Below are 13,632 nucleotides of genomic sequence, written 5' to 3'. Positions count from 1 at the left end.
CTCAGGGAAAGGGTTAGCCTTGAGGTAAAAAAGACCTGGATTCAAGTCTGCCTCTCTCATGGATCCTACCCCAAAGCCCTTGTTCAGGAGAGTGGCCCTTTTGGAGTAGGGGATTGACAACCCCACTAAGAAGCACCCGGCACTGGTTCTGCTTCTAGCCTGCCCCTGGAAGCAACCTTAGTAAAAATGGGAGCCAGAAAAATAATAGCTTCTGGAGGATGCCACAGTTCTAAACTCTTTAGCAGCTACAGCTTCCAAGGACAAGAGAAGATTCTCACTGCCAAAATTCTCAGCACTGTTAAATGGTGCAGCATCATGAACGATTGTGGTTTTATTCATTATTATTAATTACTATATGCTGCAACCCAAAGGACATGGACTTCTCCATCTGGTTTGTAGCTGAAACTTCCTCTAAAGTTGGCTCTCCTTATTGGAAAATGAGTTCTCTGAAGTCAAGGTCTATCTTAATTTTCTATTTGTATCCTTAGCATAATGTTTTGACATAGTTTAGTATCAAATAAATACTTTTCTATTCCATCATTCTTCCATCCTTCAGATGACCCTGATCAAGTCACTTAGAAAGCTGGATGGGACTCTTAAGAGTTTAAAACCATAATTTACATACAATTTTTCAACAATGTACTGATGGCAGGAACCCACCATGCTGATGAAATCACAGATCTTGACCTCTTATAAGACAGAGACACATACACACACACATACACACACACATGCACTCATGCATGAATCTAAAAGAACACTAAGTACCAGGAGGGCAGGGAGTGGAGTGAGAAGGGGCACAGAAAAGGAAGGAGATATGATTAGTGAATTTATCTACTTTAGAAGATCTGATTTAGCTATTTCCTGATCAATAACAATAGAGCTACTTGGACTAACAATCAGGTCTTGGGAACTCTACATTTTTCCACCCTCCTTAGTTTAACAAGATTAGGAAGGTCTGCACCAAACTCAAGGATCAAGTATCTGAGAAAAATGGCCTTCAACAAACATGTGCAGAAAAAAGCAGACATACCCCTGGGCTGTCCTAAGACAACCTAAGCTATCATTGGAACAGATGAGACGCAGGAAAGTGACGTAAAACTGTCTATATAAGGCACATCACTGGCTCTCTTTGCTCTTTTTCCCTGTAGAGGCGACTCTGGCTGGCAGTGTGCTAGGCGGTCCGACATCTTGGAGTGGTAGCAGTTATTTGTCTGGGTTTGGCGGTGAGTTTGCCCTTGAGCTGATTCAGGTTCAGGGATCTTGGCTGAGCCCTCTTGGAGTTCAGGCTGATTCCTTCCTCTTTTACTCATAAAAACCTTACCTTCCTAAAGCCTCTAATCTTCCCCCTGGCTCAAGCCAGGTGAGAGAAATCCTAAGCTTTTTCCTTCTTCCTTCTTCTTAATCTCCTCCACTGTATCAATTAAATCACCATAAATTTCCAGCTGACTTGGGTATTTTATTATTTGGGATTTTCCCTGGTGACCAATTAAATTTTAGATTTTTAAGTCACAAAGCTAAAATTATCCTTTACAAAGCAAGGCTGCTAAAGGCTAGAGAAACCCAAGAGGACGACAAGGGCCAATTTCTCTGCCCTGGTACCAATGAGCCCAAATGTTAACCAGACTTCAGACAGCTGCTCTTTCTATTCTGAGGTCAGATCAAGAAACTAAGAGTAATAGCAAAGAGGAAGAGGGTGAGTGACATCCAAAGGGCAACGGAGAATAGTGATATGAGCAAGCACTAAAATGAGGCAAACCCAGAATAAGGAGAATCAGATGAAAAAAATGACAACAAAGAAATGTCCTGGTGAAAAAGAAGATGGGCTGGTCCCATAGTGATCCTGGGGGATGACTGACTGGTGGTCAGCCAGTAGGCCCCTCGAGTATCCTACAGATGTTAGGAGAAAAGGTGGGATCTACTGGGATATACTCAAGGCAAGCAGGGATGTAATTAATCTGGGTCTCACTGGAAAGAATGTGTACACTGATGAAAAAAAGAGCTTCCTTGACATTTTTCTGCTAATATAATTTATGATCACACTGTACTGCCAGCTTTCTCCAAATGTTCCATATTTATTATCTCAATTCATTGCATCTGAAACCTCACCTCATTCTAACAGGGTTACTAGATTAAAGAAATGCTAGAAAAATAATTTGCCAATATTTGAGCAAACCATCTAACAAACCAAGGCTGTCTGCCTGTCTTTCAGAAGTGTAACTGCTTTCCAAACTCAGCAGAAATTCTGCCTTCTCTAGGCCATTTTTCTCCAGTGGCTAAAGGCCTCTGACATTCACCAACAAGTACATTTTAACTTGTTCTGGGCCTACCCATATCAGTGGTTCTCACAGGCCATGAGATTTGCCAAGTATGCCACAAAACTCCAAACGCTGCAATATTCCCAATTCCCTGAGCCCTGCTGCCAGCAACAATCTGCTGCCTGCTCTTTAACAGAGAGGTCACAACAGCAGTTCTGTCTCCAGGGGGACAAAGCCACCTTCTCTGCTAGACAGCTTAGACAAGTAAGGAAAAAAGAGGAGGTGGCCAGTGGGGAGGGAAGGAGAGTCAGAGAAATCCCAAGACCTAGGGAATGAAGCTAGAGGCCCTAATGCCCAAGAAATCCTCTTTACTGCCATAATAATAAGAGCTAAAACTGAGATAGTGCTTGGTTCATAATGATAACACTGAAATGGAGGAGCTATTATTACTCTTGTTTTGCAAGTGAGGAAAGTAAAGCTGGTGGTAAAAAAGGTGAAGTGATTTGCCCAAGGTCACCAGCTAAAGGTCTAAGTCAGGCATCAGACTCCCAATCCAATATTTGGTTCACTACATAACCAACTGAAAAGTTTGGTTTTGCTCTAATTTCTCACAGCAAAGAAAGCTATACCATAAGCAAAAAGTTAAAAAAAAAAAAGGGGGATCACTACTATCCATGCTGATCCCCTGACCAGAAGGCAATCTCCCAAAGAGCAGGGACCATTTTATCCTGGTCTCCAAGTCCCAGTTTCTCATTTAGGACCTTGCTTACAGCTAAAGGAAGATGGGAGTGAAGGTGAGGGTTGGTCTAGATAATAATGATGGAGAGCACTTCTAGAGCACTTTCAGGTTTACAAAGCACTCAACATGTATTCTCATATTGAGTGAACATTAGGCAGCTCCAGAATCATTTGAATGGAGAGAAACCATTGAATAATGACAAATGATTCGATGTCAGCATGGCACATGTTCTCAGTAGAGAGTTCCAGGAGTTTTTTTTACATTTTTATCAAGGACTTGGATAAAGGCATAGGTGGAATGTTTATCAGATCTGCAGAAAACACCATGCTGTGATTGAAAGCTGAGCTGACATCCTAGGAAACAGGGTAAAGATCCAAAATGACCCTGACAGACTAAAAGACTCAACTAAATCTGCTAAGATTACATTAATCCCTATTAAGCTTTAAATCTTATACTTGGGCTCGAAAACTCAACTTAAGTGCCATACTAGATGTGTGGTTAAGCAGCAGTTTGTCTAAAAAGACCTCAGCTTTCCACCCAATTTCATATTAAATAAGAATCAATAGGAGATATGGAGTCAAAAACAAGGATGGAATCGAGGCAACTTAAGTAGAAAGGTGGCTGCTACTGTATTCTGCCATGCTCACAAGGGCCACAGTGAGAGAACTGCATTCAGCTCTAGAATCATTTTTAAAGAAAGATACTGAAAATCTGGAAAACATCCAAAAGATGAGGAAGCATCTGGAAACATATGGAATCCGTGGCATAAAGGAGCAAATGAAGAACAATGGGAAGATAGGATAGGATGGAGGTCTTCAACTATGTAAAAGGGTGACACTTGGAAGACAGATCAGAGTAGTTCTACTTGTCCTCAAGAGATAGCTCTAGAAGTGAGTGGAAGCTTCAAAAAGGAAAATCTAACCTTGATGTCAGGAAAAACATCCTAATACTGAGAGAGATGCCCAAAAGAAGAATGGGCTACCATGGAAGACAGTAGTTTCCCCTTCAGGGCAGAGCTTCAAGAAAAGGCTGGATATCTAGCCAGGATCATGAACTTTTGTTGGGGCTATTCCAGAGGAGGCTGCTTTTCAGACATGGGTTTGACTTGGTGGGCTCCATGGTTCCTTAACCCTGACATCCAGTAATTTCTCTTCTTTCTTCTACTGGAAAGGGCAGTAAATGTCCAGTTAGGATAAGAGAAAGGGGAAGTAATAGCAATTGCACTTCATTGGCTAAATAGCAAGAATCATAAATAGCCTAAAATAATAATAGCTAACATTTACATAGAATTGCTATGTTATATAAAACCTTTAAGTATATAAAGTACTCAACACATTCCATTTGATCTTCACAATAACCTTATGATATAGGTACTTTTATTGGTCACTATTTACAGATGGGAAGACTGAGGTTAAGCAATATGAAATGATTTGCTAGTGTCTGAAGCAGGATTTGAATTCAAGTATTCATGACTCTGAGTCATAAGGGCCCTATCTACTGGATCCCCTGAGTGCCTTATTGAGTCTCTTCCTCAGGAGGTTCTTATATATTAAAGAACACAATCCAATGGGGTATGATTTTACTTTCATTTTTACTTATGGAGATTTAATTAAAGGTTTTCCATAAAGCAATTAAGTAAGTTAAGAAATTCTATAAGGAATAGTCTTAGGTAAGAGAATTTGTCTAAGTAATGGGAAAGTAGTGTTATGAAATAATGATGAATCAGGATCCCAAGAGCATTAAAAAGAGTTAATTACCAAGAGAACAATGAAACTAGATCTTGAATAATGAGTAAGTCAGCCCGGCAGATCCAAACCACAGAGGGGATAGGTAGAAGCACTCTGATATAACCAGGGTCCCAGAGTTCAAAGACCAATTGGGTTCTTTTGGGTTTTCCATCTCAAATCAATGCTAGGTTCCTATTCTTCTTCTCTCTGATGCCAGAAAAAAGGGAAGGGGATGACTGACCTCAGGATGTTTGGATGAGACAGTCTGTTCATGAGCTGGACTTCCTTTAGCATATTCGCCCGGTTACTACTTAAAATGTTCATCTTCAGAGCCATCACTTGGTCAGACACTCTGTGACGAACCTGCAGGTCAGGGAAGCAAGAAGACAAAAGGGAAAATCAAAGTTCACAGCTGAATAGTGATCAGACCCTCCATTTGGAAAATCTGTTAACTATTAGTTCCAATCTAGAAACTTTTTTTTAGAAACAGGAAGCTTTTTTTATTATAAATGGTGACAAAAATTAAAACTTTATTATAAATGCTAAGAAAAGTTCAAACACATTGTTTCTTATTCTAAAAACATTCTAGTTTTTTGTTGAAATACCAGGAAAATATGGTTACAATGTATAGATATCAGACCTTTTCTATACTTTAGTGATGAACAAAATCCAAAGTGTTCCTCTTGAAAGCCAACTCAGAGCTGACCTTATTCAGCCCTGAGCCACTAATAGCAAGAAGTGCCTCTAGAGAGGCCCTGGACCAATAATGACCTGAGTCAGAAGGCCAAATCTCAAGTTCCAGCCCCAGCCCCTTATTGGCTGGATGACCTGAAGCAAGCACAGACACTGGACTCTAGGACATATGGTCCAATCTTGGTCTAAAGTATCAATCCCCTCCACAATGTTCATTTAAACATACAATTTTTTACATGAATTTAATATGGAGCCACTGTGCCAGGTGCTAAAGGAGACACAAAGTTTAGAAAAGACCTATGCCTTTCCTTTTTGGAGCTTAAAGTACAGAAAAACAAAACATTTTAAAAGATAGCAATAACAGACTTAGGAGAGGTACAGAAGGAAGTACCATGTCAGGATTAAGAAAGATCTTCATGGTATGGGAAGACACTGAAGGCAGGGACAGAAAGTCGAGGGTGTGCTGGTGAAGATGTGGCATGCGTGCCGCGGCATGCTGGAGGGGGCTGATCCCTTCTCCCTTCTCCCTCTCCACCATGCCAGAGGACATTTTTTGCATGCCTCACTCCTCTGTCCAGCCACCCAAAGCAAGCCCTTCCTCCCTCCAATCTTGGGTAATTCAGAGGGGCTCACAAGGCAGCTTGAATGTGCAGATCTGGCACACGATCTCTAAAAGGTTCACCAACTCCAGGGGACAAAGAGCATATAGTTTGGCTAGAAAAAGCCACAACTAGACCAAGGCTTTGATTGAGGGTAGGAAATTTGCTTAAGAGATCTCAGATATAAAGAGCTATTCCTCTATGCCTAAAGGCCTATAAAAGAATGTATACCCTTTGATCCAATAATACCACTACTAGTTCTGTTTCCCAAAGAGATTTTTATAAAAGGGGAAATAATCTACCTGTACAAAAATATAGCTGCTTTTTGTGGTGGCAAAGAATTGGAAATTGAAGGGATAATGCCTATCAATTGGGGAATGGCTGAACAAATTGTTGCATATGATAGTGCTGTAAGAAATGATGAACAGGATGATTTCAAAAAGAGCTGCAAAGACCCACATGAACTGATGCAGAACCAGGAGAATATTGTGCACAATAATAGCAGTACTGTAGAATGACCAACTGTGAAAGACTTAGCTATTGTCAGTAATACAATGATCCAAGACAATTCCGAAGGACTTATGACAAAGAATGCTGAGCATCTCCAGAGAAAGAACTGTTGAAGTTGGAATACATATGAAAACATACATTTATTCACTTGGGATTTTGGTTTTATATGATTATTCACTTACAAAAATGAACAATATGGAAACATGTTTTACATGATAATACATGTAACAACCCAGATCCAACTGCTTGCTAGCTCTGGGAGAGGGAAGGGGAAGGAGGGAGGGAGACAATTTAGATCATATAACTTCAGAAAATTTATGTAGAAATTTGTTATTACATGTAATTGGTAAAAAATAAAGAAAGAATGAAAGAAAGAAAGAACTGTTCTTGGGTATTCTAAAGAGGTGGGGAGAGAGAAGCAGTAGCTGCTGATGGTCAGTGGGTAGAATGGAGATAGGAGGCATCAAGGAAAAAATTATTATTTCCTTGTGTTCCTTGAGGATTCTCTAACTTGAAAGAGATTGGCTCTGACTTGCCTGGAGGTGAGAAAGGATGCTTGTCATTGGCCTAGCAAGCCTGTCCCCTCACCCATCTCTTAGTAAGAGTCCAAGTAATTCCTGGCCTGGTAGCAATGAAGCAGCAGTGCCAGGAAATTCCATAATCAGGACTCAGATAGTGTGTACACATAAAGTACACAAGTAAAGATACTGCTGGAGTATCAATGTTTCTTGAGTATAAGTCTGGTTCTCTGGTCTTTCCCTGCAAGGTTTCTCTTCCCTAATTTCCCAACCTTTCCTAAGTCCAAGTGGGGGAATGGGCACAAAAGGCAGATTTAGAATAGTGTGAGCCACTCAGTAGGAAATGGCAAGAGACCACTTCAAGCATCTTGGGCCTTGCAGAGAACAGGAGCTAGGCCATTCCAGATCTAAGCTTCCAAAAGGTCTATGAGCTTTCTACCAATTCACCAGGGTCTTTCCCAAGAAAAGAATACTAAGGAATAAGGACATTTCAGGTAAGGAAAGGCAGTGGGGAGAAAAACAGCCCCAAGTCTCTCAGCTCCAGGACCATTCTTTTCCTTGAATCTTTGGCCTCCCAGCTTTTTAAGTTTAATCTGGCTGTGAAAGGGAAGAGATAAGCAGTTTATTTGAGGGCGAAATACACACCTGAAAGGACTGAAGGGTCCTATACCCTGGGACACCTACTCTGGAAATAAGTGTTGGTTGTGCCCCTGAAGCAGGCCAAATGTTAATAAGTAGTCTAAAAGGGTTCAACTGGAAGTCAAAAACTGTACCTTAGGAAGTGACTGGACACTAACTCTAAATCTCAGTTTCCTCTTCTATAAAATAAAGAAGATGAGAAAAACAATATCCACAATGACTTCAACAAGGTGAACAAAAAGAGGAGTAAAATGAAATGGAACCTTGGGGAACTAAAGTGGCCAAACTTGGTCTCAGAAGAAATAAGGAAACATATCTCTCCTTTTATTGAAGAGGTAAGGGTCTATGGGTGTGGAATGTGGCATATATTGTTGGATTGGTTCAACTGATATGTTGATTCCTCTTTTTTCTTTCTTTATTATAAAGGAAGACTCTCTGTGGAGAATAGGGTGGGTGCGTAGTTTGAAATGAAGGTATGGCCAAAACAAAAGACATCAATAAAGCTCAAAAATATTCATAGCAAGGCGGAGTCAAGATGGCTAGAGAAAGCAACAGTTCAGACGTCCATAAACCCTTCCTCACAGATCAAAAACACAATGTTTCGAGGGGATTGAAAACCAAATCCAACAGGACAGAGCTAGGGAACCCTCCTCCTGGACCCAACTTTTTAAAAGATATGCCCCCAAACGAGCCTGAATTCTAGAACACATGGGTTTAAGGGAAAGGAAAATGGAAGGTTCCAGGACTCCTCCCCCACCTACAGTGCTGAGGCTCCAGCGGTGGCTGGAATCTCTGGGTGGGTAAGGGCCTTAGAAAAAAAACAAATAAAATAGACAAAGTACTGGTCAATCTAATTTTAAAAAGGAAAAAAGAAAACCAGATTAACAGTATCCAAGATGAAAAGGGAGACCTCACCTCTAATGAAGAAGAAATTAAGGCAATCATTAAAAACTATTATGGCCAGGGGCAGCTGGGTAGCTCAGTGGATTGAGAACCAGGCCTAGAGATGGGAGGTCCTAGGTTCAAATCTGGCCTCAGACACTTCCTAGCTGTGTGACCCTGGGCAAGTCACTTAACCCCCATTGCCTAGCCCTTACCATTCTTCTGCCTTGGAGCCAATACACAGTATTGATTTCAAGACGGAAGGTAAGGGTTTAAACAAACAAACCTATTTTGCCCAATTATATGGCAATAAATATGGTAATCTAGGTGATACGTTTGAATATTTACAAAAATATAAATTGCCTAGATTAAGAGAAGAAGAAATAGAATACCTAAATAACCCCATATCAGAAAAAGAAATTGAACAAACCATCAAAGAACTCCCTAAGAAAAAATTCCCAGGACCAGATGGATTCACAAATGAATTCTATCAAACATTCAAAGAAAAACTAATCCCAATATTATACAAACTATTTTACAGAATAAGCCAAGAAGGGGTTCTACCAAATTGCTTTTATGACATAAATATGGTACTGATTCCAAAGTGAGGAAGGTCAAAAACAGAGAAAGAAAACTACAGACCAATCTCCTTAAAGAACATAGATGCAAAAATCTTAAATAGAATACTAGCAAAAAGACTCTAGCAAGTGATCACAAGAGTTATTCATTATGATCAAGCGGGATTTATAACAGGAATGCAAGGATGGTTCAATATTAGGAAAACCATGCACAGAATTGACCATATCAACAAGCAAACCAACAAAAATCACATGATTATATCAAAAGAATCAGAAAAAGCCTTTGACAAAAAACAACACTCATTCCTATTGAAAATGTTAGAAACTATAGGGATAGAAGGGTCTTTCCAAAAAATAATAAATAGTATTTATCTAAAACCATCAGCAAACATCATCTGCAATGGGGATAAACTAGAAGCCTTCCCAATAAGATCAAGAGTGAAACAAGAATGCCCAGTATCACCTCTATTATTTAACATTGTACTAGAAACACTAGCAGTAGCAATTAGAGGGGGAAAAAAGAAATTGAAGGTATTAAAATAGGCAATGAGACCACCAAGCTATCACTCTTTGCAGATGATATGATGTTCTACTTAAAGAATCCTAGAGAATCAACTAAAAAGCCAGTCGAAATAATCAACAACTTTAGCAAAATTGCAGGATACAAAATAGACCCATATAAGTCATCAGCATTTCTATATACTTCCAACACATCCCAGAAGCAAGAATTAGAAAGAGAAATTCCATTTAAAATCACCCTAGACAATATAAAATACTTGGAAATCTATCTGCCAAGACAAACAGGAACTATATGAACACAACTACAAAACACTCTCCATACAATTAAAACTAGATCTTAATAAATGGAAAAACATTGATTGCTCATGGGTAGGACAAGCTAATATAATAAAAATGACAATCCTACCCAAACTAATTTACTTATTTAGTGCCATACCCATCATACTACCAAAAACCTTTTTTTACTGAATTAGAAAAAAATCATAAAGTTCATCTGGAAGAACAAAAGATCAAGGATATCCAGGGAAATAATGAAAAAAAATGCAAAGGAAGGAGGCAGTCCCAGACCTCAAACTATACTATAAAGCAGTGGTCATCAAAACAATTTGGAAATAATGAAAAAAAAATACATATGATGGGGGCCTTGCAGTCCCAGATCTTAAACTATATTACAAAGCAGCAGTTATCAAAACAATTTGGTACTGGCTAAGAGACAGAAAGGAAGATCAGTGGAATAGACTGGGGGAAAGCGACCTCAGCAAGACAGTATACGATAAACCCAAAGATCCCGGTTTTGAGGGGAGAAATCCAATTTTGATAAAAACTGCTAGGAAAATTGTAACACAGTATGGGAGAGATTGGGTTTGGATCAACATCTCACACCCTAAACCAAGATAAACTCAGAATGGGTGAATGACTTGAATAATAAAGAAGGAAACTATAAGTAAACTAGGTGAACACAGAATAGTATACATGTCAGACCTTTGGGAAAGGAAAGATTTTAAGACCAAGCAAGAGTTAGAAAAAACTACAAAATGTAAAATAAATAATTGTGATTACATTAAATTTAAAAAGTTTTATACAAACAAAACCAATGCAACCAAAATTAGAAGGGAAACAACAAATTGGGGGAAAAATCTTCATAATGAAAACCAAGAGCTAAATCAATTGTACAAAAAAATCAAGTCATTCTCCAACTGATAAATGGAAAAGGGACATGAATAGGCATTTTTCAGTTAAAGAAATCAAAACTATTAATAAGCACATGTAAGGGGAAATTATAGGGTTGTGCTTTAATCTAAATTTAATTGGTCACCAGAGAATATCCCAAATAAAATACCCAAGTCAGTTTGGAAATTTTATGGTGGTTTAATTAATATAGAGGGGAAGGAATTTAAGGAGAAGAGAGAGGGAATGGGTATAGTATTTCTCCCACCTGGCCTGTGCCAGGGGGAGTTCAAAGACCTCCGCCACAAGGTCTTTTCAGAAGATTAGAGGCTTTCCTAAGAGGACAGTGTTTTGGAAGGTAAAGGAGAAAAGAATCAGCCTAAACTCCGAGAGAGCTCAGAGAAGACACCTCACCTGAACTAGGTTACTAAGCTTCCCCCAGTAGTGTAAAAAGGACTCTCACCACCAAACCCAGACAATAGCTGCCACCACGCCAAGATGCCAAGACACTCAGCACGCTGCTGTCAGAGCCACCTCTCCACGAAAAGAGGCCAAGAGAGGAAGTGACGCAAAATATATAAACTGTTTTTACATCACTTTCCTGCGTCTCACATGTACAAATGGTAGCTTCAGCTTGACTTAGGACAACCAAGGGTTCTGTCAGTAGTTTCTGAGTTGTCATTTGCTAGCACATGTCTGTCATAAGCCCTCCTTCTCAATACTTAATCCTTAAGTAGGGGTGTTGTAAAAAATAGACTCGAATCCAGGACTTCAATCCCCAGAATTCCTTGCTCCACTTCCCCACAATGCTTTGTAATGTCACTGAATTCTCACCTGGACCGAGAACGAGATGGGGTATTTAACCTGATTGAAAAGGCTTTTGTGGCTCTTTTGGACTTCCATTTTGGAGCAGACGCATCTCTTCCATGATGTGAGGTTATCTTGTCTAGGCCTCTCTGGCCTAGGCATGTGCTTTCTTATTCTGTATTTTTTTTAATTAATCCTTAATCTTCAATAAACCTCTAAAAATATAATACTCCTTGCAGAGAGAAACTAATTTCTACCTGCCTCAGTCTACCCCTAAATTTTTATCTTTACAGTTGGCTTACCACTTCGGGAAAATGAAATACTCTCAATCTTCTGATTCTTTTACTGATCTTTAGTTCAGCCTTTAATACCTACTGCCTAGAAATTTTTTTCAAGCCACACTTCTCCCTGCCTGCCTGCCTGCCTGCCACCACCATCTGCTTCTCCCTGCCTGCGTGCATCCTTGTCTGCAGCCCCCACTCCAGGCTCCAGACCTGTTTGCAGATTGCAGCTCACCTGCCCACCCTGACTGCCCGCTCTGGCTCCCGGCCCTGCTTGCCTGCGTTCCTGTCGTTCCTGGCCTACCCCGGTGCTCTCTCTAGCTCACCCAGTCCCTGTTCAACCCAGATCCTTGGAGAAGATCGCTCAGGACTCATTTCTACCAGCTGGTAACAGGGGTATTGGCTCCACATGGGCGGGTCGGAGTGTAGGAAGGGAGAGAGAAAAAGGGAGAGGAGAAGAAACAATCTTTTCCAAACAGGAACTTAAAAGCAATGGGCTATTTAAAAGGATACCTTTTGACTGTTCTGGTAATTTCATTGATTTCACCTGCATGCCAGAAGAAAGAGTCAGCCCAAAGATTCAACTTTGAAGGGGCAAATGGGTGGCTCAGCAAACTGAGAGCCAGGCCTGGTGGTCCTGGGTTAAAATCTGGCCTCAGATACTTCCCAGCTGTGGGGCCCTGGATGGGTCCCTTAACCCCCATTGCTTAGCCCTTACCACTCTGCCTTCCAACAATAGACATTTAAATGGTTAATAACCCAAGGAACTTTAAAAACTGGAGGTTATGATTTTTAAGGCATTTCAGACTCCAATGGTTTATTAAAAAAATCTCTATATTTCTATTGCATTTTCCTGATTGTTTTGTTTAAGATATAACTTTGTGATTTTAAGTTCATATATTACTGGATTCAATATTATTCTGTTATATACTGTTTATTTTGAATGTACTGAGGATTAACTACTGTTAAATTCTGTTGTTTTCCCCCCTATAACTGTGCTGAACAAATATTATTGAATAAGCCCATATATGAAAAAACAGCCTTTCTATTTTGCCTTGTAAATTGTCACATAGAGGATAGATGGACTTCAGAACTGGTTACAATTGCTATAACAACCTTTGGAAAATTTAATGTGCTAAATATCTCAATTGATTTTAAGGGTTTTTTAAACATGATTTTTGTAATTTTTTTTTAACAATCTCTGGTTATTTTTGCCTGCCCCTACCATGAGGTGAGGCCCATAGCTGAAGTGAAATACAATTATAACCCCCAACCTTCCCACATTTCTAAATATGTGAATGGAAGTTGGTGCAGTTAATCTCAGGGCATTTGTACCCCTAAATAAGCCTCCAAAAAAGGACCATCCCTTTATTTATACTCTTCAGCTCACTGTTTACTTCCACCAGAATGATATATATATTTCTTGATTATGTTCTTAACCTAAGATGAGTTTTACTTTGTTTAAAAATATGTTTATCACCAAGGTTGAAAGATTTGCTATGACTGTAAAAACTTGTGACAAATATCCATCAATTCATAGGTTTTAAAAATGCCATACAGCAACTTACGTGAAATATGATAGTGTATTTGTTTGCTATTGTAATTAATTGGGCTATTGAGAATTTTGGGGATATTGATGCCACATATTTGTAATACTGTTCTTTAAAAATGAAAAATTGTTACCTTGTTCAATTCATTTGCATTCACTCACAGTA

The 13,632-nt window shown here is 39.5% G+C and overlaps 1 protein-coding gene across 1 annotated transcript in view; it reads right to left on the bottom strand.

The window, feature by feature from the left end:
- Positions 1 to 13,632, bottom strand: part of TESK2 (testis associated actin remodelling kinase 2) — a 185,913-nt gene that overhangs the window by 119,085 nt on the left and 53,196 nt on the right. The window contains exon 3 of the mRNA XM_001375884.4: positions 4,966 to 5,087. Coding sequence (XP_001375921.1) covers positions 4,966 to 5,087 — 122 coding nt within the window. The remainder of the gene's footprint in view (positions 1 to 4,965; positions 5,088 to 13,632) is intronic.

This window comes from Monodelphis domestica, chromosome 2, assembly GCF_027887165.1.
Source record: "Monodelphis domestica isolate mMonDom1 chromosome 2, mMonDom1.pri, whole genome shotgun sequence".
NCBI lineage: Eukaryota > Metazoa > Chordata > Mammalia > Didelphimorphia > Didelphidae > Monodelphis > Monodelphis domestica.
This window is presented reverse-complemented; position numbering and strand designations above follow the sequence as displayed.